Source organism: Phallusia mammillata, chromosome 1, assembly GCF_965637545.1.
Source record: "Phallusia mammillata chromosome 1, kaPhaMamm4.hap1.1, whole genome shotgun sequence".
Taxonomy (NCBI): Eukaryota; Metazoa; Chordata; class Ascidiacea; order Phlebobranchia; family Ascidiidae; genus Phallusia; species Phallusia mammillata.
The window spans coordinates 29,092,205-29,117,135 of NC_137252.1; the positions used below are offsets into that span (position 1 = coordinate 29,092,205).

At 35.1% G+C, this 24,931-nt stretch overlaps 3 protein-coding genes across 5 annotated transcripts in view; 2 read left to right on the forward strand and 1 right to left on the reverse strand.

Annotated features, from left to right (window-relative positions):
• Positions 1-11,474, forward strand: part of LOC145216134 (titin-like) — a 52,654-nt gene extending 41,180 nt beyond the window's left edge. Inside the window, exons 4-19 of one of the 2 annotated variants that reach the window (XM_080084481.1) lie at positions 435-689; positions 1,954-2,250; positions 2,900-3,178; positions 3,503-3,772; positions 4,616-4,888; positions 5,202-5,480; positions 5,836-6,144; positions 6,363-6,684; positions 7,571-7,778; positions 8,501-8,664; positions 8,938-9,112; positions 9,454-9,524; positions 9,811-10,000; positions 10,669-10,779; positions 10,857-10,965; positions 11,215-11,474. In XM_080084481.1, coding sequence (XP_079940607.1) covers positions 435-689; positions 1,954-2,250; positions 2,900-3,178; positions 3,503-3,772; positions 4,616-4,888; positions 5,202-5,480; positions 5,836-6,144; positions 6,363-6,684; positions 7,571-7,778; positions 8,501-8,664; positions 8,938-9,112; positions 9,454-9,524; positions 9,811-10,000; positions 10,669-10,779; positions 10,857-10,965; positions 11,215-11,321 — 3,419 coding nt within the window. In that variant the 3' untranslated portion in view covers positions 11,322-11,474. The remainder of the gene's footprint in view (positions 1-434; positions 690-1,953; positions 2,251-2,899; positions 3,179-3,502; positions 3,773-4,615; positions 4,889-5,201; positions 5,481-5,835; positions 6,145-6,362; positions 6,685-7,570; positions 7,779-8,500; positions 8,665-8,937; positions 9,113-9,453; positions 9,525-9,810; positions 10,001-10,668; positions 10,780-10,856; positions 10,966-11,214) is intronic. The other variant, XM_080084482.1, reaches the window with a different exon arrangement.
• Positions 11,475-14,618: 3,144 nt separating this feature from the next.
• LOC145224491 (uncharacterized) lies at positions 14,619-22,406 on the forward strand. Of its 2 annotated transcripts, none has more exons than XM_080091002.1 (10): positions 14,619-15,069; positions 15,490-15,626; positions 16,576-16,784; positions 17,359-17,711; positions 17,775-17,836; positions 17,950-18,057; positions 18,619-18,734; positions 20,800-20,888; positions 21,603-21,907; positions 21,985-22,406. In XM_080091002.1, coding segments are annotated over exons 1-10 (1,728 nt in total). In that variant the 5' UTR covers positions 14,619-14,721; the 3' UTR covers positions 21,986-22,406. The 2 variants fall into 2 exon arrangements, with proteins under 2 accessions (XP_079947128.1, XP_079947137.1); XM_080091011.1 differs by having other exon boundaries at positions 21,786-21,907.
• A 417-nt stretch (positions 22,407-22,823) lies between these two features.
• LOC145224514 (prostaglandin reductase-3-like) lies at positions 22,824-24,915 on the reverse strand. The gene is made up of 4 exons (XM_080091032.1): positions 24,465-24,915; positions 24,057-24,212; positions 23,521-23,702; positions 22,824-23,335 (listed from the first exon to the last, which is right to left on the reverse strand). Exons 1-4 carry the CDS (start codon positions 24,909-24,911, stop codon positions 23,056-23,058), a joined length of 1,065 nt encoding a protein of 354 aa, XP_079947158.1. The 5' UTR covers positions 24,912-24,915; the 3' UTR covers positions 22,824-23,055.
• Between the last annotated feature and the right edge of the window lie 16 nt (positions 24,916-24,931).

Sequence of the window (24,931 nt, forward strand, 5' to 3'; positions counted from 1 at the left end):
GCTAAGCTGTGAATTTTAGCCCTGCTATGTAGTTTGTACAAATCCACTTTTCAAGGCAATATTTACTTTCACTGACATATTCTAAAAATTGTAACTATCAATAAATTACTGAAAAATATAAATCTGGATTTTTCTAGAAAAGGTAAGTCTTGAAAATTTTCCAGTCCGTAAATTTTAAACAGGGTGTCTAACAGCAACCAAGTTTATATTTGATGCAGTTCTAATAGATAATGACAAAACACTTCTCAGCACATTCTTTGTATGGGTCAACGAAATGACTGTCAGGAAAAAAGTGGAGCTTTGTAGCTGCAGTGCAATTAGTGCATCAAATATTGAAGCTTCATCCAACTATAATAATAAATGTCCATATATTACAGACTGGTTGTTTTGTAGCATTTACCTTAGTTTTGTTTTAACAGCCATTTGTTTTACAGTGTCAAACCCGGTAAAAGATATTACCCTAGACTCCACCCAAACCTCAGTCACAGTAACATGGACAGCCCCTCTTAATAATGGAACAGAAATAGATGGGTATAACATAAGCATTGGTGGACAATTTTATGATGTTGGAGATGTGCTTTCAACCAATATTACTGGCCTGGAAGCCAACAGTCGCTATTATGTTGGTATAGTTGCCTATAATCCTGGTGGTAACAGTTTTTTAACTACTGTGGTGGACATCTGGACAGGTTAGTGTTGGATAATAAATTATTTCTTGTGAGAATAATTTTCCTGATGATTTATGTTTCAAAGTTTAAAAATTTAATTTGTAAGTTTAGTTTTAGGTTTGTGTCACACTCAAAATAATAGACATTACCAATCAAATATTTCTAAAGTAAAAACAAAAATTGTTGCACAAAAGGGTGCTGCCTAATTTTTTGTAAGCAATTTAAAAATATTATGGTTGTGAGTCTATTTTATTGGGGCACAACATAGTGTTTATGTATTTTTATTCTTCCAACCCTATTCACTGACACTTCATTAGATTCCAGGAACACAGTTAAGAACGATTAGTTGCCTCTTTACCACAACATGCCTTTAAACTTTTTTCTAAACTTAATCTTGTGTGCACACTGACTTCTGAACAAAACAAAACTTGTGAAACAAAAATAGGTTTTGTAAAGTTTAGGCAAAATGTTGTAGTGGAACACAAATGATTAACCATGTGCAGCCAAAAACCTTGCCTACTACTATGAAGCAAGAGGCTACTGTAGGTAAACAAATATGTTTTAACAAATTGTAAAAATTCTCAATTTGGCAGTGTCTGTAATGCCATCTTGACATGTAATACTATCTTTAGGAGACATTTTAACTGTTTTCAACCGGCCTTGGAAAACAACATTAAATTAAAGCTAGAGATGAAGTTCTTATGAATCGGGAGTACTTTTTCCCATTTTTTTATGACGTTTGTAAATTATTGAGTTGTAAAAAGGATATGGACAAGTTTTAATTAATACCTTCTGCTAGTTTATACTTTTGAATCCAAAAACTTGATTATATTTTACATCAAATTAAAACCATTACTGTTGTTCTTGCAAAACAATCAGGTTATCAGGTCAAATGGTGTGTAGTAAATGTATATCATTAATGGGGATGTAGAATATGTAAAAGGGTAATATATAGCAGAGCCACTTTTTTAGTTTTGTTTGTAATTGATCTTGCTACTCTGCTGCCATATATGGTAGTTTACTGGTATGTCAATGTATGTTTTTTTTAGCAGCTATACTGTTTTAAGTTTGATCACATTTTGGTGTGATAATAATGTTTAAAGTATTTTGAAATTGAGTGAATGGAGTTAAAGTTAATTTGAGTTGAGTAAAAATAATTTTGTAAGTACACTTTGAATAGAGAAGTGTAAAAAGTAACCTTTGTGAGTTAAGACTGTTGCAAAAAAATGTTTTATTTTTATTTTTTGGCTTGTACATTTTATTTTTGTAATTAAATGTGTTGCAGATCCATATGACCCTGTAATAACATGGGACAGTAGTACCACTGATACAATTATTATCGTCTACACATGGGATGACAATGATGGAAATGAAGGCTATTCTGCAGTAGAGCATAGAATCATCCGTACTGATGAAGAGGGTAACACTTTACCAACCACTGTTTTTAATCCATCCTCTGACCGTATAACTCTAGTGGGGTTAAATACCAACACCCGCTATGTTATACAACAACACTTAACCTTGGAAAACAGTAATGGAATGAGGACAACTGTAGTGAGTAATGTGGTGACTGCATTTACAGGTAGGTTGGATGAGGTAATGTTCCAACAATTTTTATTAAACATGTTTAAATGATTTGCCTATTTTGTGTGAGATCTTGCATTGCAGTAAGTGTAACTCAGGGAGTTAATCTGATTGTTAATGTGATTGTTTGTATGTATTGTGTTTCCCAGTTAAGGTTTACTTTGTTTAATCTGCATCAGGTTTAGGTTCGAAAGAATTACAAACTACAGATCGAGGTTTAGCTTAGAAATCAGTTCCTTTGTTAAAACTGGATTGTGCTGAATTTTTATTTTAGCACCTAAAATCATTCATAGTAAACTTTTGAGTTTTTTGTGTTCAAAATTGTCCTAATAGTTTGTTCCCAGAATAGCTGTAACTGGTATAATTTAAAATAAATCATACATGAGTTTAACTTATGCCAACATAACCAACCAACACACTTGGATTTCAATTTAATTATCTGACTTTAATACCTTTACGATTTGTCACTTGCAAAGTGTACTTACAATTTTATAACGCAGTTTTTTGCACTTGTACAGTTATCTTACAGTTTTGTATACTCATACTGTTATCGTACATTTTTGTATTAGCATGCACAACTCAATTTTGAGGACTTTTTCTACAAAATGACAGAAAATGAGCATTTTTTAATGTTTTTTTTTTTTCAGTGCCAGATGTACCACAAAACTTACAAGTTGATGAAGAGTCTGAAGAGTTTGTGTCAATTTCATGGGATCCACCAACTGGTGGCACAGCTATTACTGGATATATTGTTGAAATTGTTGCAGAAACTCCTGTTGTTGTTGGGTTTGATTACCAATACATTGAAACAAATGACACAATGGCTGTTGCAATTGAGGTTGCTAGCAACACTCAGTTTAATGTTTATGTCCAAGCCATTAACCCAGCTGGTGAAGGTGACTCACTCATGGTTTCGGCAACAACACGTACGTCAATATTTTTTTATTTCTTTTTTGACAGAAATGTTCATTCTGATATTTTTTTTAAGCAACAAAGTAAAATGTTTAAAAAACTCCAACTATTAAAACAAAGAGAATATAACAAGTAAAAAATGGGATATGCCTTTAAAGTTGCGAAATCAGTCCAGTTAAACTAAAAATTTTAATTTGGTAAGTTTAGGGTTTCACTTTTCCCTGATTTGCTATTTCTAATTGTCCATCCCTAATAGTAGCATTTGTTGCACATGTATCTTATTGTATTCTTCGCAGTTCTAAAAGTAACAACCGCAACTACATTTTTGTATAATTTAGTGCCTCTTCCCAGTGGTGCCCCTGAAACAGTTGCTGTAACTGCCAACACTTTACAAATTGATTGGGCTCATCCACCTAATTATGCGAGGAATGCTTCATTCAGTCTTGTTGTTCTTGATGCCTTTGGCTTTGAAATAGAAAGACTGGATCCTGTGTCAAAGCCAGCTGAAGTTTCTTCATTGCAACCCTCCACTGTCTACCATATGTATGTAATATCAACATTTCCAGATGGCATTGTACGTAACTCTCTTACAACTAGACACTTAACAGGTAAGTTTGGGAATAGTTTAACCCAGGCACTGTTTAGGGACCACCCTTAACACTTTCAGTGCATCCTGTGATTACACCGACAAGTGCTCAGTGCGGGCTTTTGTTAATTGTTTTCAAACATGTATGCTGTAAAATAGTGCTTGCTGTCATTTATTTTCTAGTCATGTTTCTCTCCTGTTTACTACAAGAAGGACTCTTGCATTATAACTACCTCAAACCTTGTGGCTAGAGCAAGTGGCTTTGTTTCAATTTCTTAAAGTTAATGTTCACTAAGTGGTGCTGCAGACACATGCCAATCATACATTTGTCACATAGGCTGTTTTGTCTCTATGTAAATCGACAGAGAGCTGCATTTTTCAAAAAAAAAACAACTCTATTTCAAACCGCACTTTACTCAAAACATCTTTTGGCAAGGATATCTGTCAAACACACTAAAAGTTAAAAAAAATGAATCAGTAGAAAACATGAAGTTTTTTTTATCATAACCCGCTTCTGCCTGTTTTTAGTAGGTGATAACAGGTTTGTGTATAGTTAATGCAATATATTTCTTGTGTGAGGCTCTATGCCTGATCCTTCCTTGACTCTGATTTGGCCACAGGTGGGTGTTTAATTTCCAAATCACCATTAGGAAAAACTGTTGTAGTAAATGAAGACCATGTTAAAAGTTAGATAAATCATCTTTGTAAAAGTATATGCTGGCCCTTTGGCAAACATGTTTTTAGTTTTTTAACCTACAGTACAAAGTTTTAAACAAAAAAGATAAAAGATTTGATACCATAAACAGCTGTATGGTTTCGAACCCTCTTCAGCTAAGCAATTATTCTTCTTTGTTGCTTTTTACAGCACCAGATCAGCCAGCTCAAATGATTTTGGATTCTTTATTAGACACTCAATTTAATGTTAGTTATACTGCCGTTCCCGGTGGTTATCCTTGTTGTGAAACCACATATTATGAGTATTTGGTACAACAAGATACTAATTACACTGGTAGAATTGCTGCACCGCCAGCAAAATTTTCTTGGGGTGCACCACCCAACAGTAGGTGCTTGCTCTATGTAAGAGCAATAAACGAAGCGGGCCCAGGAACATATTCACCACCACTGGAAGTCATCACTAGTAAGTAATGTTAAAGCATTGAACACATTTTTAGGGTATCTAGAGAAGATGTATTTTTTGCATGTCTGTTGGATGTTTAAACTTTGTGTCTCAATGGTAGAACAGTACTTTCTAAATATTATATATTTGAAGGTAGTGAGTGTATTGTCACATGTTTTGCGAACTATGTGCAAAAACTAAAAGTTTAACAGATCAGATTTTTAACCAAACAAATTTGGAGATTGTTTTTAGTCCTATGACTTTGTACCAAACCCATTTCCAAACTTTTTATGATTTAACAAAATCTCCTGATATATATTTTGTATTTGTGCAGAACCCCATTCCATGGGACCACCTAGCTTGATTTTGGCAAGTGATAGTACTCTTTTTTTCCAATGGAGTCCTTTTGATACCGGTGATTTTGAAATCACAGAATATCTAGTTTCTATATCTCCATATTCTAGTGGTGATGGGACTCTGTCTGTAGAAGGAAGTACCAATGCATCTTTTACAATGCTGGAAGCTAACAGACGTTACACAATTGCTGTCCAAGCAGTAGGAATGGGTGGTTTGGGTGAAATAGACCCAGCCCGAACTGGAATGATGCACACAGGTAAAAGTCATCATAAAATCGCATGGCATTTTTCTGGTTGTTGTTTTGTGGTTGATTTTTTACCAGTAATTTAAATTATTGGGTGTCTTAAAATCAATCCAAATAATGTACAATTGTTTACATGTAAAGTTGGTACCTGTATTGTTTTGTGTTTCTTAATGCATACACTGGTAGTGTTTATTGCAAAGCAATAGTTTCTATATGGTCAACATGTACATATCATAATCTATGTTGGAAAGTCATATAAAGGCTGTGCCAATATGTTTTGTTTAACCTTACTTGTTTTTCAAATTTATATTGTATCTTATATTTTAGGTGGCATTTTTATGTTTACCTTTACTAAACCTTGTTCCAGCTCCTAGCAAGCCTCCAACCCCTGTTTCCTCAATCAGCTTTCCACCGACCACTTCAGAAATTACAATTGAATGGTCATGTGGAGAGTTTAGGGGTTGCTTGGAAATAATTCAATATGAAATTTCTTGGGTCCAATCAAGTGGAAATCAAAGCGATTCTGGAACTCGAGTAATTAGCACCGATCCTGATGCATGCGAATTTAGATACAGCATTACTGGTCTCCACATCAATGCAGTGTATAATATCACAGTTGCAGCGGGAAATGCACATGTCTTTGGACCACCGTCAGACCCAGTTGAAATTTGCACAAGTAAGATGCAAAGTTGCTTCCGGTTAAACAAAATATGGTAAATTAGAGTTTAACTAAATTTTTAGCAGAAAGGGTGACATACTGGGTTTCGTGAAGGGTGCAAATGCTATAATCATAGACTTTGATCTTAGCTGGTCCAACAGGGGATGCACATTTTTGTGTTTGATCAAAAACGTTTATATAATGCACAAAGTTAATGACCAAACTTGCACATTTAGACCCAGCTGTACCAGACCCACCATCAGTTCGATTTCACCATCATCAGCAAGCTATCATAGTAGAATGGGACCCACCAATAGTGGGTGGAGGAGCGAACATTTCAATGTACAAGATTGCCTGGAGCTCTGCTGTTGACAGCGGACACAAAATAGTTATGGTGACTGATTCCAACCACACTGCCACCATAACTGGTTTGCTGCCAATAACCAACTACCAAGTAACAGTACAGGCAATTAATGGTCATGGTATTAGCTCTGCTTCATCAACAGGATTTGTTACCACTGGTTCAGGAATCATCTGTACAGAGAAGCCAACTATCAAGTGGGTTTAGTTCAAGCATTAAACTTTTTATTTATTTATTAAGTAAATGCCTATAATCAGGGTTGCCATACTATCCTTATTTCTAAGATCTGTACTTATTTTGAAGGGCAATGTCTTGGAAAAAATTATTGTCCTTATTTATAAGACGTGTCCTTGTTTTTGACTTGAGTCCATTTACAAGTCAAATCCCTGCTACAAGTAAAAAAAAACCTAGGCCTGAGCTGCCATGAGATGCACAAATTATTTTCTATGAACAAGAAGTTGCTGGAACAGATTGTTTTTGGCCAAAAATATGACATGTCATGGCTTGTATAAATGCCAAAATTTGTTTTTAAAACGTTTGTTTCACTACATATGAAATTTTGATTGTCCTTATTTTGGGGTCCTTGTCGATGGCAACCCTGCCTTTAATACTAAGTAGTTGAAACTTTGTATAACTGATTCAATAATTTAGTTGCACAGACTTGTAATAGGGTATGTATAACTTCAAACTCTCAGAATTGTGCTAAACTTCCTGGTTTTAAGTTAAACTTCCTTTAAGTTAAAGGTTTTTTGGTTTTTTTTTTTTTGGAAGTTTTTATCTTCTACATACTTTGAAACATTTTTTTATTCCGGTTTGTCATTCTGTTTAAGCAAACACAAAAAGCTGTTATGTTTAACTCAGTTCGCCATAACTCTAGGTTTGATGATTGTAAAAGTACAAACTTGACTTGTTGTGACATGGCTACACATCAACAAACCACTTTCAGGGAAGCAAACGTTAAAACAAAACAATTTATGAAAAAGGCCCTAAAACTTTCTTCCTGATGAATAATACTCAAAGTTTCAAAAAGTGTCTAGCTGTTAGACTATTTTGCACTACTTGGATGTGAGCAATTTTGTTTAGGTTAACTGTGGAGGATGTTGCTAAAATGGATGGAGTAGTTAATGACCAGATTGTTGTGTCGTCGAGAGAGATTAAGCACCAGCCTGCTGCAAACAAACTAATGCCTCGATGTAGAATTCCTCATGTTTCTGGTAATGGAGCGGAATTTCACTTTAACCTCAGCGATTGTGAACCACTTGTGGCATTTGCTGAAGACAAATTTGATGGGGTAACCACTAACCCTACTTTTATATTGTTATGTCAAGTTTGTAGAACAGTCGTCTTCAGGGGGGCATGAGTGTAGCCTAACCAGAACAACCACTAAAATCAGTGTGACATTTTCTTTTATAATGCGCAGAATTGAGTGTGTGCTACAAATCTCTTTATTCCCTCACACTCTTTATCCACATTAAGGTTTGTCACGATTACTGTTTGTTGTTTACTCTATTCGACTAGTTTGAAGCGAAAATTAATAAATTTCAAACTGAGTTTGCTATTCACATTTGTTTGCAAGGGTCCACAGAGCTTACATTGTTATTTAAAGGGAGACGCCCAAATATGTACTTTTTAAGGGGCACTGTCCATCAAAGGTTGACAACCACTGTTGTAGAGCATATAAATTTTACATAAGTTATTTTTTCGGGAGCGAATGTTTGACTGTGTATACTATGAAGCCAATGTTTGTCATTTTTATAGATTGAGTTTAAATGCAACAAAAAACTGTAACTAAACAACGGAAAGGCTTGACAATAATATGACAACCCAGGTTTAAAAAATACTGAGGTACCTCTCACACTTCTTATTCAACAATATCCTAATTGTCCTTTAAACAGTAATTGTACTTTACACCTTAGTAGGCCAAAGTAAAATATTGCTGAAAAACACAGACCTTTTTAGCAATTACAACCTGTACTGGCTGTTGTTTTATGTTTTTTTTTTTTGCTACTTTAGGTGGACAATAAAACCCTTGGTTACACCTACACGGTTCAACTAGCAAGGTTTTCTGTCCTCAATTATCCAGTGCAGCGGTTTAATCCCACTGCCTTTTTTAAGTTCCATTGCATTTTCAACCGTTCAGCCTTCGTTACATCAGAAAATGTGCATTCTTTGATTTAGTAAGTTATTGTTTTTTATTCCAGATGTTCTGTTTATCATAAGTGTGGTGAATGAATGAAATTGTAAAAACTAATGAATGAAAATAGTGACTATAGGAACATTAGCTGAATTTCAGGGAAAACCCTGGCAGTTTTATAATTTGGTTGCATTCTAAAATATTAAGTTCATTGGCATCTAATTGCAAAACTTTGCATAGGTTACTTAATTAATACTTTAATTGTATTAAATTGTAATAACTTTATATATACTCCCCATATCTGATCACTTTGCAGTAAGGACTTCGTTGCAATGGACCCCGAAAAGGGTCAGTTCGATCTTGCATTCGACCTTTTCACATCCATATACTACAACACTAGTTTGACTGGGTCTCCCCCAACCGTTGAGGTGTTTACATTTGTATATGCTCAGCTCAGCTATGGTGTGGAAACAAACAATGTGATCCTTCAGGTACATAAGATAATTCCTCAATTTAAAGGAGGTTGGGCAAATGGTGTATAAATACAAGTGAGAAATTATTTTAGTTTTGAATACTATGGACTCTGGGTTGTAATATTTTTGGTGACCCTGACCTTGAAGTCAATTTTATAAAAGTTGCAATAAACTGGGCAAGGGCAACATAAAGACTTTGATTTGAGTTGGAGTAAGAGTCAGTTTACTCTAAAAATTTTTAGCTGACTCCACATCCCTGTTTTAAACTCTCAACCAACCATTTTACATCAAACCAAACTTCAAGAGTTTGGGAGAACAAACCAAGCATTTTAATATTAATGATTCTTTTTGAAACAAAGGTTCAAAACTGCTGGGCAACTCCAAGTAACTCATCAAACCATCCACTGTCATATCCAATCATTGTGGATGGGTAAGTGTAATTAAATGATATACTTTTGTTGATTAAATGTAGAAGAGGTACTGCTATAATTAAACAATACATAAACAATGATGAATATTCGTAATACATAAAAAATGAAGAAGAACTTTGTTTTTCGCAGAGTGTACAAAATTTATAAATGTAGAGTTAGCGCCTGGGATTGATTGAAGTGAAATCTTTACTTTAATTTTTTGGTTATTTACCATTAAACTATCCATTTCTATGTGAACAAATATTAGGTTGTTATTTTATAAATTTTATTTTATTTCCTTGTAAGGTGCCCAGCAGACAATGAATATGATGCAAGTGGTACAATACTAGTTACCAGAAACTACCAACCAAATGTAGCTCAGTTCCAGTTCAAAGCGTTTGTGTGGGCAGGTGTACCTGACAGCCTTCAGACGATGTTTGTTCATTGCAACACAATGATGTGTGACTCAAGAAGTGGAGATAACTGCACTGATTTGGTATTTTTTCTACTGTGGGCCTTAGTGTATGGTCCACATATGTTGAAACATTGCATACTTAATACCAGTGGTGGGATTTAATTTTTTTGTCAGTCGGGTTTATCACAAAGATAATATTACTTTTCAGCCAGCTCTGTTACAAAAATCCGTTGACAGTAACTAGTAATGCTAACTTGTTCGCTGATCTCATAAAATTTCGTAGGACGGTTCTAAAGAACCGGTGCGAACGGCCTGAATTCCACCACTGCGTAATACCATCCTCCTCAGACTCTTTTTAAAAATACCTTAGTTTAGTGAAGCATGGCGTTAGAAACCTAGTAAAATGTAAACTTATTTCATAATTCACATCGTCATTATTATGCTTTGCCTCTGCATGCTGCTGAAATGGTGGATTTATTTCATTGAATATGCAAAGTCTGCAGTAACTTTACATGAGATGAAGGTATACATCTTAACATTAAAATAAAGTTCAATTTTAGGTTTTTCTAGTACTTGGTTCACCATGTCACCAAGTTCATTTTTTTGTCTGAGGCATAAATTACATGTAAATTAAATTACATTCTAATAAAGGAATACAATGCAAACACTTGCTAGCAAAATTTCCAATGCAAATGCTAAAACAATATGAATCTGTCTTTGATTGCTCTCTTGTTAATGTTGTTTACCAGAATTGCAACACAGGACGTAAGCGCCGAAATCTGCATAATTCTGATAGCAGTCAAATGGTTACCTATGGACCAATCATGTTAAGTAACAAAGGGACCGACCTTTGTGCTGAGGTAAAAAAAAATTAAAAAATGTCTTTTCACTCTGGCCCTTTTATAAATTACCCAATATCCTTATCTTGACTTTGCAGGCAAATGGAGGATGTGAGGACCTGTGTTATATGGAGAGTCAATCTGTGAAATGTATGTGTAAGGTAGGAAGAAAGCTGAATGATGATGAAAAGACCTGCTCGATAAACGGTATGTAAACCTCCGATTACAAAAATTGTACAGCAAAATGTCAAATTGTACAAAAAATATAATTTAGTTACCTAAAGCTTTCTTAAAAATACTAATTTTTGACATTATAAATTCCAATTACCCAATTTGTAATTGATAGTGTGTGTTTTTTCCAGTGACATTTTAATGCTAAAAAACTATTGAAATTGAAACAACAAATACTATATATTCTGTCAAAAAATTGTTTTGACAATATTTTGTTTTTTACAGACTATGGAGAAGGAAACAAATTTTTCTCACAATCAGTCCTGCTTTATTTGGTTGCAGGTCTATCATTGGCTTTGATTGGCTTTAGTCTGTACAAACAAAAACCCTAAGAGGAAAAAAATATGAGAAAAAAACATAAAAAAAATATTTAATCAGAATTTGTCTGTATTTTGCTTGATGTACTTCCTTTTCCCTTTTGTGTTATCGTCACTTGCTGATCAGATCGTGCAATAAATGATGACAAAGGTTGTGTGCAAAAATAAGTGAAAGCAATTTCTTTTAGAAACATTGGGTTCTTTCTAGAATAATAGTTCATATCTAAGCAGCAGCAGGTTTATGATAGTGATTGAAAACAAACTTTTGTGCTACCATATCTCAATAAACACAGTAAAAGAGATTGATAAGCAGGTGGGGTGCCGCAAAATATTTTTTATTCAAAATAAAACTAACTTTGCAGGTTTAAAAATTTTGTGACAAATGTACATGTACATTTTTTTTCACGGGGTTCGAACCCAGTACACTCCCGGGGCCGAATCCCGATCAAGTTTTTTTTTATATCTGTATGTGGGTTAGGCGCGCCAGATGACAACACTAGAACCTCAATTTAGCCTATTTGTTACCATCTGGTGTACTGTGAAATGTGAACAAACATTTAGCTTGAAAACAGCACTGGTTTAAGTGACTTTTGTAACCAACCTTTTAAGTTGAGTTTATTTTTGAAAGATTTCTGAATAATAGAACCCAGATCATCAAATAAATAAATAAATTGTTGAAAGGAAACATACATGACAGAAACTTCAAATATTTGGTTAGTTTTTTTTTCCTCGGTTTGTGATCGAGTTAATGTTGACTAGAAAATTTTACATTGTTAGTGTTCTTTGTTACAGCCAAATCTTTTGTGTGGTAAACACATTTTATTGCAGACATTCAAACAATCGCTACCGTATTTACTCGATTGTTAAAAGCCGCCCTCGTGGTTTTAAAAAATAATGTAAGCCGCCCTCGATTTATGGACAATCTGTACACGCATACATGTTTTGAACCCCAAATAATTTAAAAGTGTAGAAATAATTGAGGTATAAAATTTAAATATAAGCCGCCCTTGATTATTACAAAGAGTAAAGAAAACATGAGTGGAACCTCTAACATAACAATGGACTTTTTTGGGTTTTCCTTCGTCCTGCGTCACGGTTCAGTGCATAGAAGTTTGTTCAACATTTTGTTTGTAGTTTGCTGTAGTTAAGTGCACAAAACAAGCCATATGTGTTTGTAATTATCATCGCATGTTTCGAACTTAGTGCGAGAGGCAGAAAAAAATTGCCCATGGCAGTATGGTAGTACTAAATGTAGTTTAGCTTTGTTTATTCGCACTCTTTTACGGACGAGGTGGCTAAAAACCTTGATTTCACTTAGTCAGCCACTGCTGATTTCAGTGCATACACGCTTGCATACAAAGAAGCAAAAAGACTCAATCCATATTGCGAAACTATGAAAAAAATGCTTTGTGAACATAAAGCGAATTAGGTCTTTGCTTAAGTTTTGTGTTTACATGCTTAAGGTTTTTACGAAAAAAAAGCAAAATTTCGTGGAAAAATATATGACTTTCATAAATAATTTTCATAATCTTTCTGCAATTCTGCAACCCGCAAAGGTAAGTGTTTTTTTACTATTCTTGAACTTTCATTGCCTGCCAGGCAGTCTGATGAGCTCTAACAGGGCGAAAAAGTTCAATTACTTTATTTTTTCATTAAACGTGTCTAAACTCTGTTGTATGCCACATTATGTGATATAGGCCTATTTAATGTTACTTGCAAAAGATAAAAAAATATCTCAGTTTTTAAACAAAAAAATCTTGTACATACATATAGGTTGGACCAACAGATTTAAAGCTGCTCAAAAAAGAGTGGATTCGTGAATCTCACAGCTGTCAGACACTGAAGTTTGTATTTGTTTTTTTAACCATTTAATTGTTTATGTTTTTTGCTTTATTTCTTGGAAGACAGCAACAAAACCCAAAGAATGGAAACCCGTTAACAGCAAACAATGTTTTAGGCAACAACCAGCACAAAAGAAAGTGATTCAAACTTGCATTTGAAAAACGTTCAGGCTCTTTAGCAGCCTTTAAGGAGTATAATAGTAGTTAAAAGTTATTTTGCACTTAAAAGATGACCAAATTCAGCAAGTGTTTGTTTGTTGTTTACTTTGTCCGTACTGAACATGTGGTAAATCCATCTTTCTGTTAAATATCGTGTGAAACAAGCCACCCCAAAGGATGTTAAAAAATGTACAAATTGCATTGCAAGGTAACTTCATTTTCTCTAATTTGAAACTACCACATGTGAATTTTGCCACATTCTTGTCACTTTATATGCGTAATAAACCACTCTATATAAATATCTCAACTGAAAAACTTTGTTTGTCACAATACCTGAGATGCTTTATTGTAGAAAAACCACCCAGTGACCCAGTGAAACTTTGTCTCTCGTTTCACATTATATAGCAATCCTGTATCGCAGTTTTTATAGATTTTATAAAAATTCTACAACTATAAGACAAATATAACATCATTCTTCGTCCAACAATTAAATCCTAACGCCTGACGACCGATTATTGCACTTATTATTAACTTGCAGTCTGCTATCAAGTACATACAATTTCAGCGAAAAACGTGCAAAACGTCTATGCACTGAAGCGGAACGGCGTACGAAACTAAATTGAGCTTAACAATGCAAATAGTCACGTGACTTGCCGAAGTTTCATCATAGTATTATACTGTTAGTATACTATGGTTTCATCTCATGTTTTTATAAGCCGCACAAACGGCAGCTGTCTTGTCTTGGAAAAAGCACAAACGCGGTCATGCGTAGCACCTTTATATTTATTTTGTTCGTTTGGATTACCGAAATGTGTTTTCAGCGGATTTTTTCTTAAACTTGAAAAAAGGCTGGTAAGCAAGTAACACGCATTAAATTAACTTAAGAAATATTTGATTAGAAGATTATTCAAGTGGGCGCAGGGCAATGTTTAGGTTAGATTCAGGGTCTTACTATTTCAATGAAGAGCATTAAAAAGGTAGTACCAACATTTCCAGCAAACCAGAGACAGTAGCACCTAGGTGGTAAAATTGTTTTTAATGCCTACCAAACATTTTGGTTTGTAAAATAGTCAGTGAAATAGAGTCTGGACAATAGATCAGCTTCAGCTTCCCAACACTAAAATACACATATTCATAAATAGGATCTAATTTGGTAGAATCTTGTGTATAGACTGGTTTTATATGTTACATGGATCGTGTAAGTTAAATTGAATGGAATTGTGTTATTTAAAAGCAGAATATTATGTTGAAACCTTGTGCAAACTAAATTTAATTTGCATCCAGACTTGTCGCCTACAGGCGTATTGGTAATGTTAATTTACATATTTCAGATTCAAGGCTTATAAATAAAAATGATGTTACTGTTGACAGTTGTACCAGCATAACTGTTTTGCCACAAGCTAAGACCTATTGCCATGGAGGAATCGAGTTCAAATCCAAAAAGTGAACTATGCATTTCATCAACATCACAAAACCAGAACTTTAATAGGGGAATTGATGCAGATTTTCAAAAAAAATTGGAAATGGAGACACAATATCAAAGTTCTTATTCAAGCTTACCATCTACTCAACATGATGATGATTTGTTTGGAATTAAAATGCAATATGGCAACCCTGGAGAACAACCACCTCCTTATGAGAATAATCAGCCATCAGTGGCATCATATGGAACTGCCATGCCTATCACAAGTTCCCTAATGCACAACTTTGATTATGATGTTCTGCTAATATATGATCCTGATACAGATTACTACTCAGCCCAAGTAAGCATGTTTTGTTACATTTGTTTTGAAATGTCAAATTGTTCTTAAAAGGCCTCCAGACTTCTTTATGAAAGTGTACTTTGTATGTCATGATTTTAAGGGTTGTTAGGTCGCCTTTATGTGGTTGTTTTTAATCAACTAAAAGTCGCCAAATATATCACAACAATATTTAAAAATCTCCAAACCCTGCTGAAAAGTCTGGTGTTTTTGGTTAGGTTAATAAATGAATATGTTAGGCTAAAAAGACTCTTGTATTGATTGTGGTTCAAAATAAATGGTTCTCACTTTGGAATTTTATTTGCTATCTCGCATTTGTCTTATTTTCTCTTCAATATATTCAACTTGTGTTGATATCTGAACCTTGTTAGTGTTACTGCTTTTATGTTGAATCAATGGTATTTAATATTTCTTAAATTGCAGGACCTGCTGCAACAAATTGAGCCCCAAAATTTAAAAATTTTTGATTTTGCAAAAGAATGCCCCCCTGGTGCTTCACAGCGACAAGTTTTTGCAGGCGCTTTGAATGCTTGCAAATACACATGTATTGTGGTTACCAGGTAAGGTAGTTGTTTAAATAACTGTAAGTGTTTTGGAACTTGGTGAGTTGATTGTATAAAATGCTCTGGGGGGTAGCATTGTGTGGTCAGTAGTAATTCAGAAAATATCCAGAATTCAGACTCCAAATTGTCTTTTTTTACCTTTATGCAAGAGAAAATGCCAAGGCTTTATTACTCACTGAACAAAATTTAAATCCTGGTATTACTTTCTTTGACACTACAAAAGCTATTATTTTTTGTGTCATTGTTAAATATGCCAAGCAAAACAGTACAAAAGCCCACTAAAAAGTGCTGATGTTTTTAAGTTTGGTAACTCCATGGTTTTTATTATATTTTTGCAACTTTGAAAAGAAGGGTAGCATACAAATAATCATGGTTGCCATCGACATGGGTTCAAAAAATAAGGACCACTGAAAAATTACATTTTCATACCAAATGGAACAAACGTTTTCGAACAAATCGTTGCATTTATATTCCTTGTTAGTACAAAATATATACTTCGTGCATCTCACGACAGCTCAGGTTTTGGTGTACTTTTCCCTGAAGATGGATTTGACTGTGATGTCACTAAGTTTGTTCCTTGTAGTTGTTAAAAATTAGATAAAATAAGGACTTACGTCAAATACGAGGACATTTCTTAGAAATAAGGACAATACATTTTACCAAGACATTGCCCCTCAAAACAACAAATCTTAAAAACAAGCATGGTATGGCAACCCTGCATATAATGTGAAAAATTAACTTTTTGTGCACCTATTTTCTTTCTACGCTTTAAGAAGCACAATTTGTCCGACATGGCGGGCATCTGTTATCTTTGTATGTTTTTTTTTTGTGTGTGTGCTTAGACTTAAAAAACTTTTTTAGACAGTAACTTGTCTATCTGGACATTAAACCTATTGTTTTTATTGTTTCGCCAACCAAAAAAAGATTTATGTGCCCCCTTTTTCAGAAATTTTATCAACAATTTTTGGCTAAAGTTCAAGGCAGACATGGCTATTGAAAACATGATGGAAAACGAACACAAACAATATACATTGGTTGTGGTGGTAATGGATATGGCTCTTAAATCGCAACATCTACCGCTTGATTTGAAAACGTTGTGCCCAATTTTCCAATCTGAGCGATTTTTTAAGAACCGCATTGCAAAAGCATTTGAAGGTAACAGTTCGTAAATTAGTTAGTTTGATTGTTATGCATGACTCTTAAGTTACTTTTGTCTAAATTTATCACAAAATTCTATTTGGTTTTGACATTTTTTTCAAAGAATAAGATTATGCATGTAACTATGGATGCAAAGTATTTTCAAATCAGATTTGTTTCAGAAGTAAACTTTGTATGTTTTATTTTCTTGAGTTTAGTGAATGGAATGACACATTTTCGGTTGGAAACACAATGAGTTTTATGCATGTTAAACAAGGTAAAATTTTTTGTTCAGTTTTAACCAACATTTTGTTCAACCGATTTTCAGTTTTCTTATTTTGCTGAATGTTGATTTGTACACCTAAACAAATGATATTATTTAAAAAAATTCATGAATATGATTATAAACTAAGCATGTAATTAAACTTCATTGAGGACACTTAACTGAAAACCTTATATATATATATAGTGGCATGACGAAATAAAACGGATACACATTTGCATAGTGCATAGTTTGTATTGCACATTGCTCTATTATATAAATACATATATACAGAGCTTAATGTAACACTGATGGTGCTATTTCTTCCAGGAATTCCTTTTCCAATTTCTCATAGTTCTTTAAGCCATCGACCAAGTGAGACACATCCACCTTCTTATCACTCAAGGACCTCATTCCCTCAGAGGCCAGAATACAAAAGTTATAATGATCGAGTTCCATGGAGTAATGGGCCAGGATCTTCATTCCATAGTTATCAGCATGACAAAGACTCTTTTAACATGTCAAATGGGCAATTTCATTTACCCGAGGAAACTGTTCGAAACCACCCAGAGAGTTTGCACTCTGCAAGCACCCGGAAAAGTTACAAAGAACCAAAGTCAATACAAACATTGCGTGAAAATCAAAACAGTGCCAGTGACTCTGAAACAAGCTATCATTCCCAGGTATACTACTGTATTTTCAAATGTTGTGTGACTTAAACCCCTACATAACTTTGTGGTTTTCAGAATCATCCAAACTTAGGATTCTTAACAGGTGGTGTTGGAAGTTCAATAAAACAATCTGCTAGGTAATTTTTGTTGAATAAAATTGTATTATTTTTGTTGTAATTTTGGACATCCTAAAATCTTATTAAAATCTTTGAATTTGTAGTTGCGGTTTACTGATTAATCCTTTCTACAGTGACTCAGCAATTACGAAGATGTTAGAAAGGAAACCCCAGGAGCATGTTGATTCATCACTTGACAGCACACAGCAATATGTTCACAGACTCACAAGTGTTACAACAAGGTACTATCAATGCCCTAAAACAGGTTGAAATTTATTTTGTGTGTTTATGCTCCAGTTAAACACAGCGATGTGCGACAATAATTATGATTCCAACTTACTTTGTTTTCAGTTTTTGAAGCATATGTAATTGAGAAGCACTAAAATACACACAAAATACAGCCCGATTGATTTGTTTAAAGCGCATAGAAAGGCAGTTTTGGCAAGAGTTATTAATACAGCATTACAACCCAAAACCTGTTTTTTAACTATAACTTTAATTTTTGTGTACTTAATTTACCCATTTGGCTGGTAGGTCCACAAAGATTTACAGGATGTACAGCAGTGTGTGTGTGTGTAACAAATCAAAACATACCCTTTGCCCATGCACATACATGCAAAGTATATGAAGTTTTGATGGAGTTTTGGCAAAGTCTGAGCTAAGACCTTTAACAGCTGGTATCATCACAAACATGCTATCCACCCTTATGTACATCCCCACTTTAAAATTAAATCCACTACTTGCCAACAGGCCCTAATGTAAAACTTCCATTGACATGTTCGATGCATACATTTTTCACTTAGCTCCACCGGTAGTCGTCAACCCACAGAATCGGACGAATCCATCATTTCACGTCCAACACGACACTCCTCCCGACAGTATTCACCTTCAGTGAGATCATTTCCTCAATTGCATAACGGTAAGCGGCACTTAATCTCTGTATTCTATGCCTACGTGCTTTCCCGATTTGCTGCCGCACGCAAAGTCCCCTGACGTGCATGTGCTAACTATAGGTGTCTTGGTTTTATTGCGTTCGTGGCTTCAGTCTGTTTGGAACATTTGTTGGCTATAATATACAAACTTCGTGTGGTACGGGTGCAAAACAAGGCTAAAACCCACCTAAAGTTATCCGCTGTTTACTACCACATACAAGAAACAATACTTGTAATGACTGGTATTAAGAAGATTTTTGTAAGTAAGATTGAAACGGCAAACACAAGTCGGTTGAATGGTAGGTTGAAATAATACAACGCAAAATGGCATTAAACAACGTGACATGCTGATGTAAAAGGCTCCTATGTTTGTCTCTAGTTAATGTCAAGTCGTTGTTTTTTGCGAAGCAGTTTTGTGACAAGAGATGGAAAAAATAGTCAAAATATATGTGTTTGAAACATGCTTCTTAATCAAAACGAAAGTAAACCGCTACAAAGCTTGTTACAATTAACTGAATTAACACTTAATAGCACGCACATTTTAACTTACTAAAAAAACACCGCATTAAACTTCATCGTGACAACCACTAAATCGTGGGTATCTGACATGTGTTTCATTTGTTTTCCGAAAACAAATACATTTCGCTTTTATAAGCATCATCAGTATCTGAAATCAATGCAAAAAAAATAAAAGCGAGACAAAACCAATAAATAAAAACAAAAAGCACACACGCCCAGACCAACCACGGAGATTTCATTAATAAAAAAAGATTTACAACATTAAAAGTGTTTCGTTTTCGGTCGATGTAAGGTGAATGATAGAAGAATGGTTTGCTACACTTAACCCGGATTTGAAAATAGAGTTTCGTTTCACCGATTTTCGATTTAAAAGGAAGTGAAAAAGAAGAGTCACGAAACTTTAATCAACTTTTTATCCAGGTGTTTCGAAAGTGTCCAATAGTCAATCGTTTTCTAATGTAGCTGTTATTGGTTTGTGCTGGATCTAATGCACTCACAACATTTGTTTTGTACACAGACACGCTTGTCCTAACTGTCAACTTTGCGTATGTATATACAGATATAAAGTTACTTATGAAAACAAACTCGTGTGCAATTTGATTGCTGCCCATTTTATTAAGTATGCTTAACTAACGGTTATCTCATACACGCTGTTTTGCAAGGTACGGTCAAAGAGTCTTTTGTGTAATTCGGGCAAAACTTGAGGTACGACTGATTTGTAATGTATTAAGGCTTCAACTAATCGACATCGGTGAATCCGGATCTTCGCCTAATCCAGACATTTTTTTCCAAACGGGTCCAGATTAACTGGGGCGTACTGTGTACGTAAAAGTGTTTGAATGTTTTTAATGGCCTGTTGCAACCAGTGACAGACCAATTTTCAAATAGGTGTTTTTTAGGGTTAGGGCATTGAATATAGGCTGAGATTACTAGAAGAGACCAGACATGTACGTGGGAAAATATTATGACGCATGACTATAAATACATATTGCAATCGAAAGTGCCTATTTTAAGTTTCTGTCACATGTCAAATAGTCGCCTGGCTTTGTTTAGAGCAAGACAGCAGCCTATTGTTCTTGCGTCAGAGTTTTTCTAATCTTCCGTCTTTGAGCCGTGGTTTAGTAAACAATAATATAACCCAAGGTAACCTTAAGCGTAACCTTAAGACCATACAAGCTGTTGCTTGTGTCATCATATTGTCGTTGTGACGCGCTTTTTTGGAAATATTCTGACGTTGGAAAATCCCCGGTGAAATTGAAGTTTCGTGCCGCCGGATGTGCAAGACAATACAATTTTATTACTTAATATCGGTTTACGCTGACGTTAATGAATTCACATTTGGATAAAGTTTGGTCGTTCTATTTTTAACACTACAGTATTGACTGCTGCAACGATAAAGTGTCCATTTGTTAAATTTTCGCCACTGGCTGCACGCCAAAATTATCTCGCTCTGCTAACTTGAATTCCTTTTTTATTTTCCTGCATTAACTTTAAGTAAAAGTGCCATAACGAGTGGCTGATTTATTTTTTCAGACGAGTCCCTGCAGGATAATTCAATCACATTGGCAAGCGCTGGTAATAACAAGTTAAACGGCACGCCTACGCTTGCTGCAAAAGTGGACGTAAGTCTGTGTACTTGTTACCAGGGAGTCGAACTGCTTGTCATATAGGTTCAGGTTCAGTTTGGGTTCACTTTGTTTAGTTTTTAGGAGTTCAGGTTTTAAAAAATCCATGTTAGCGGGTTCGGGTTTTGTTTCAGTTAGGGCAAGTTACCCGGTTCAAACCGGTTTGCGGTTTTTAAACCGGTCCAAATCCCCTTCCGTTTAATTTCAAATTCACTCATTATCTACATGGTCTTACCAAACTCGAATTTTGACCGTGCACTGTTATTTTTGACACGCCCTATAGCTGTTATATCGCGTATTTTGCAGTCCGCTAAATAAAAAAAACACAAAATATAATACAGACTATATTTTTAATGGTTCGGTTCCGGTTTTGGTCCAACGCCAAACAAATTATAAAGTTCAACTTCGGTTCGGGTTTATAGGAAATCGTAATTGGCGGTTTTGGCGGTTCGGGTTTAATGAAATAAACCGCTCAAACCGGTTCTCGGGGTCAGTTCCGGTTTGACTCCCTGCTTGTTACAATGTCTTTGCATTTTTCGTAGTCGACTGTTATGTAAAACACGTTGGTTGCTAAAACATATTTGTACTATATTTTTTAACATAGTTACAATTGTGTATAAATAACTGCAAAAACATTTAGTTATAAGGGCGCCTAGTTTTAGTACAAGGTGTAACTTTACTAAAACAAACTATTTTTTAATGTCAAAACAGCATTTTTCATTTGAGAGGGAGGCGGTGCCACCCTTAAGACCCTCCCCGGTACATTCACTTCAACCGGCCGTTGAAGAAAACTCAAGCGGGGCCCGTGAACCCGAAAATAATGTTTCATCTGAAACGAGCTTAGACAGTGTAAGTCTGCAAATTTCAGCAGACGACCTTCCCTCCGTTTTTCAGCGTACTGCTCCGGACCAACAGGGCAGCAAAACGAGAGAGACGCCTATTTACGAGGAGAGAAATGATTCGGTTTTGAGTTCGTTGCGAATGTCCTATCGGCGTTTAAAAAACAAATTCAAGTAGTAAGTTTGCTTTGGTTGAATTGAAATATCGAACACAGTAAATTATATATAGTAACACTTACACCACTTTTCCCCAGGTTTGAAAGACGTAATACTTATGAGGAAAGTTGCATCTCGAACTTTGGAACTGGTTATGTTGCGAAAACGGTTGCACTTTGTATTGCATTTCACAAACAATCACCCGAAAGTGAAGATAATTGACTGTGGAGTATTGTACATAGAATCAGTCTTTTGTTGTTTGTTTTTAACTGCTACTTTTTGTGTCTGCCTAATGTGGCATTAAACTTGCTTTTTTCACTTACAAACTACAAAATCAATTTATTTGGTGCAAATAGTTTGTTCTATATTATCATTCACTTGCAATACAACTTTTGCCAACTGTACACAAACCAAGAAGCTGTACTTAACTGGGAAATTCCCTTTTTTGCTCTTGTGTAACAGGTAGTATTAATGTTGTAAAAACTCTTCATGCAATAAACATTTTCATTTATTTGCTAAACATGTTTTGCTACACCACCAAATGCCCGAAAATATGCACACGTGGTTTCCACACAAAACCAGGAATATTGAACAAAAGTTTTTTTCTTAGCAAATGGTATTGCTTCCTACCAACACTTTGACAAACCTGGTAGTACATGGCTAATACTAGTATTAACATGCATTTTACAAGTTCACTATCTTTTGTTCGGATTGATTTTATTGTCCAGTCAAAGTCTTATGGATCTTTGTCCATTTGTCATTTCTTGAAATGCGTACTTTTTTAATTAGACTGTCTCACAAGGGCTCTAAAATGTTATTTCTACCAAATTTTTTTTCGGTAATTAGGTAAGAACCTGTGAAGAAGGGAAACTTGAAAAGTATTCACTCGGTCTTGTTTATAAATTGCTTTTAACTGATATTTCAAAGGAACAGACAGTTATAAATTAAGAATTGTATTGCAGCAAACACTGCATAAAAATCTTTGAAAGTTAAATTAGAACAAAAAAGGTTCAGTGTGCGCCAATGGAATTCACAATTGTAATGCGGTGTTCTGACAACCAACTTAACAATACAGTGAACACCAACCAAATCAATTTGTTGGATCACATTCATAAATTTGCATCTTTCATGAACACGAAAAGATTACTGATGCATTTTGCATACACTGTTCACAGTTTACTTGGTGACTTGTTTAAGCAGACAACTACTTTCCCACGACTCTTTTTAGAGTACAAATAATCCACTGCATCTTTGATTTCTTCGATGCCATTAAATCCGCCCTGTTTGATACTCTCGCCGCGATCCACTGCACTTTTCATTTGTTGTGATTCAACTAATTTTGCCATTTCTTGAAAGGCCTGCTTCCACTGGTCAACATAATGAAAGAGAAAAAATCCTTTTACTGATGCACTCTTCATGAGAAGCTTCACAGGAAGAGCTGCAGCTGCCCTAAAAAGTGTAAAAAAGAGTTTTTAGATTGATCATAGTTTTAGGCAAATGGAAACACAAAATTTGTGGATCTGTACATGTGCAAAATTCTACAACTTTTGTTCATTTTTTCATACTTTACCCATAGTTGTGTCTCTGGCAAGTGTTGTAATGATATGTATTGCTTTGCTGAGGTTTCAAATTACCTGGCTGATTTACTATTGGCAACTCCCATTGGCTCCTGATAGCCGGAAATGTAGCCAATCACGATCAGTCTGCCTTTAGGAGCCAATCTGTTTACACAGGTTTCATATGTTTCTCCACCAACAGATTCATAAACAACATCCACTCCTTGTGGGTAATGCTTTTTCAGAACCGTGTTCAGATTCTAAGAAAGTAAACAGCTATTTTTACACTATACACGGACTTAAAGAGTAATTTAATAAGATTGACAATCTGCACTGACGATGACAACAGTGATAGTTGAAATGTCTGCATAATGTATTCCATATACACAAGTTCTTTGGCTGTTATATCTATAATTAAATAAACAGCTATTACTTGCCTATAAATGTTTGAAATTACATTTTTTATTGCAGGTTTGAAGAGTAACTTTAAACACTACTGCCTTTTGACACAAAAGTTACATATTATAATAGATACATAACATTTCCCATTGAAACAGTGCATGATAAATTTCAGACAACCCTGTTACACAAGTGAACTTTCAAATACAACCTACCTCTGCTTTAATGTTGATCGGGTGGTCACAACCAATGGACTTCAGAAATTTTACTTTCTCATCTGTGGAGCATGTTCCAATCACATGACAACCAGCCAGTTTGGCAAGCTGGACGGCAAACTGACCAGTGCCACCTGCTGCAGCTGTCACCAGCACCTATGTATAAACACACCTTTTGTTAAAAATATCACTGTTCCTAGGGTCAAACTTTGAGAGAGTTGGCTTTTAAACAACCAACTACCGCATGTGTGATTTTGAAAAAGTTTAAAGCATTTATTCTTGACCAAAAAGGTGAAACAAACCAGCGTTTGATAAACAAATTGACCAAAATGCTTGTGTGTCCCCTTCAAGCAAGGAAACATCTAACTTTTTGCTAAGTGTAAAATTGAATTTGTTTGTGCTATGTACCTTGTCGGTAGGTTTCAGGTAACCACTGTTTCTAAAAGCGAGGTTTGCAGTCATTCCACTGACCAAGCAAGGAAGGTAACTTGGGTCTGTGCTTTTTAAGGGAAACAACCTTGCCTGTGAGACCGCTTGATATTCAGAAAATGCACCATTCGATAAGTGTGCGACTGAAGTCCCAGTATAAGACTCTGGGATGTCACTGCCAACAGCAACAACTTCCCCAACAGCCTCAAAACCTGCATCAAATGGTGGAGGCAAGCCGGGGTTGTATTTTCCAGCAGTGAAATTGATGTCAGAAGCATTGATGCCGACAAAGTGGTTTTTCACAAGCACCTCAGTTGGTTTCAGCTTGGGTAAATGGACAGTCTGCATTTCTATTGCCTCTTTAAAGTTTGCTGTCAAAGCTCGAACAACAAGCTTTTTCATGGTGGATGGCAAAGTGGAAGACATTTTTATTATATTTTTACTTA

Coding starts and splice junctions, on each gene's coding strand:
- LOC145224491 (XM_080091002.1), top strand. CDS start 14,722: ATGGAGGAATCGAGTTCAAATCCAAAAAGTGAACTATGCATTTCATCA. Junction 16,785..17,358: donor CATTGCAAAAGCATTTGAAG/GTAACAGTTCGT, acceptor TATTTCTTCCAG/GAATTCCTTTTCCAATTTCT. Junction 18,058..18,618: donor CTCACAAGTGTTACAACAAG/GTACTATCAATG, acceptor TTTTTCACTTAG/CTCCACCGGTAGTCGTCAAC.
- LOC145224514 (XM_080091032.1), bottom strand. CDS start 24,911: ATGTCTTCCACTTTGCCATCCACCATGAAAAAGCTTGTTGTTCGAGCT. Junction 24,213..24,464: donor ACCTGAAACCTACCGACAAG/GTACATAGCACA, acceptor GTTTATACATAG/GTGCTGGTGACAGCTGCAGC. Junction 23,336..23,520: donor GCCAATAGTAAATCAGCCAG/GTAATTTGAAAC, acceptor TACACTTTTTAG/GGCAGCTGCAGCTCTTCCTG.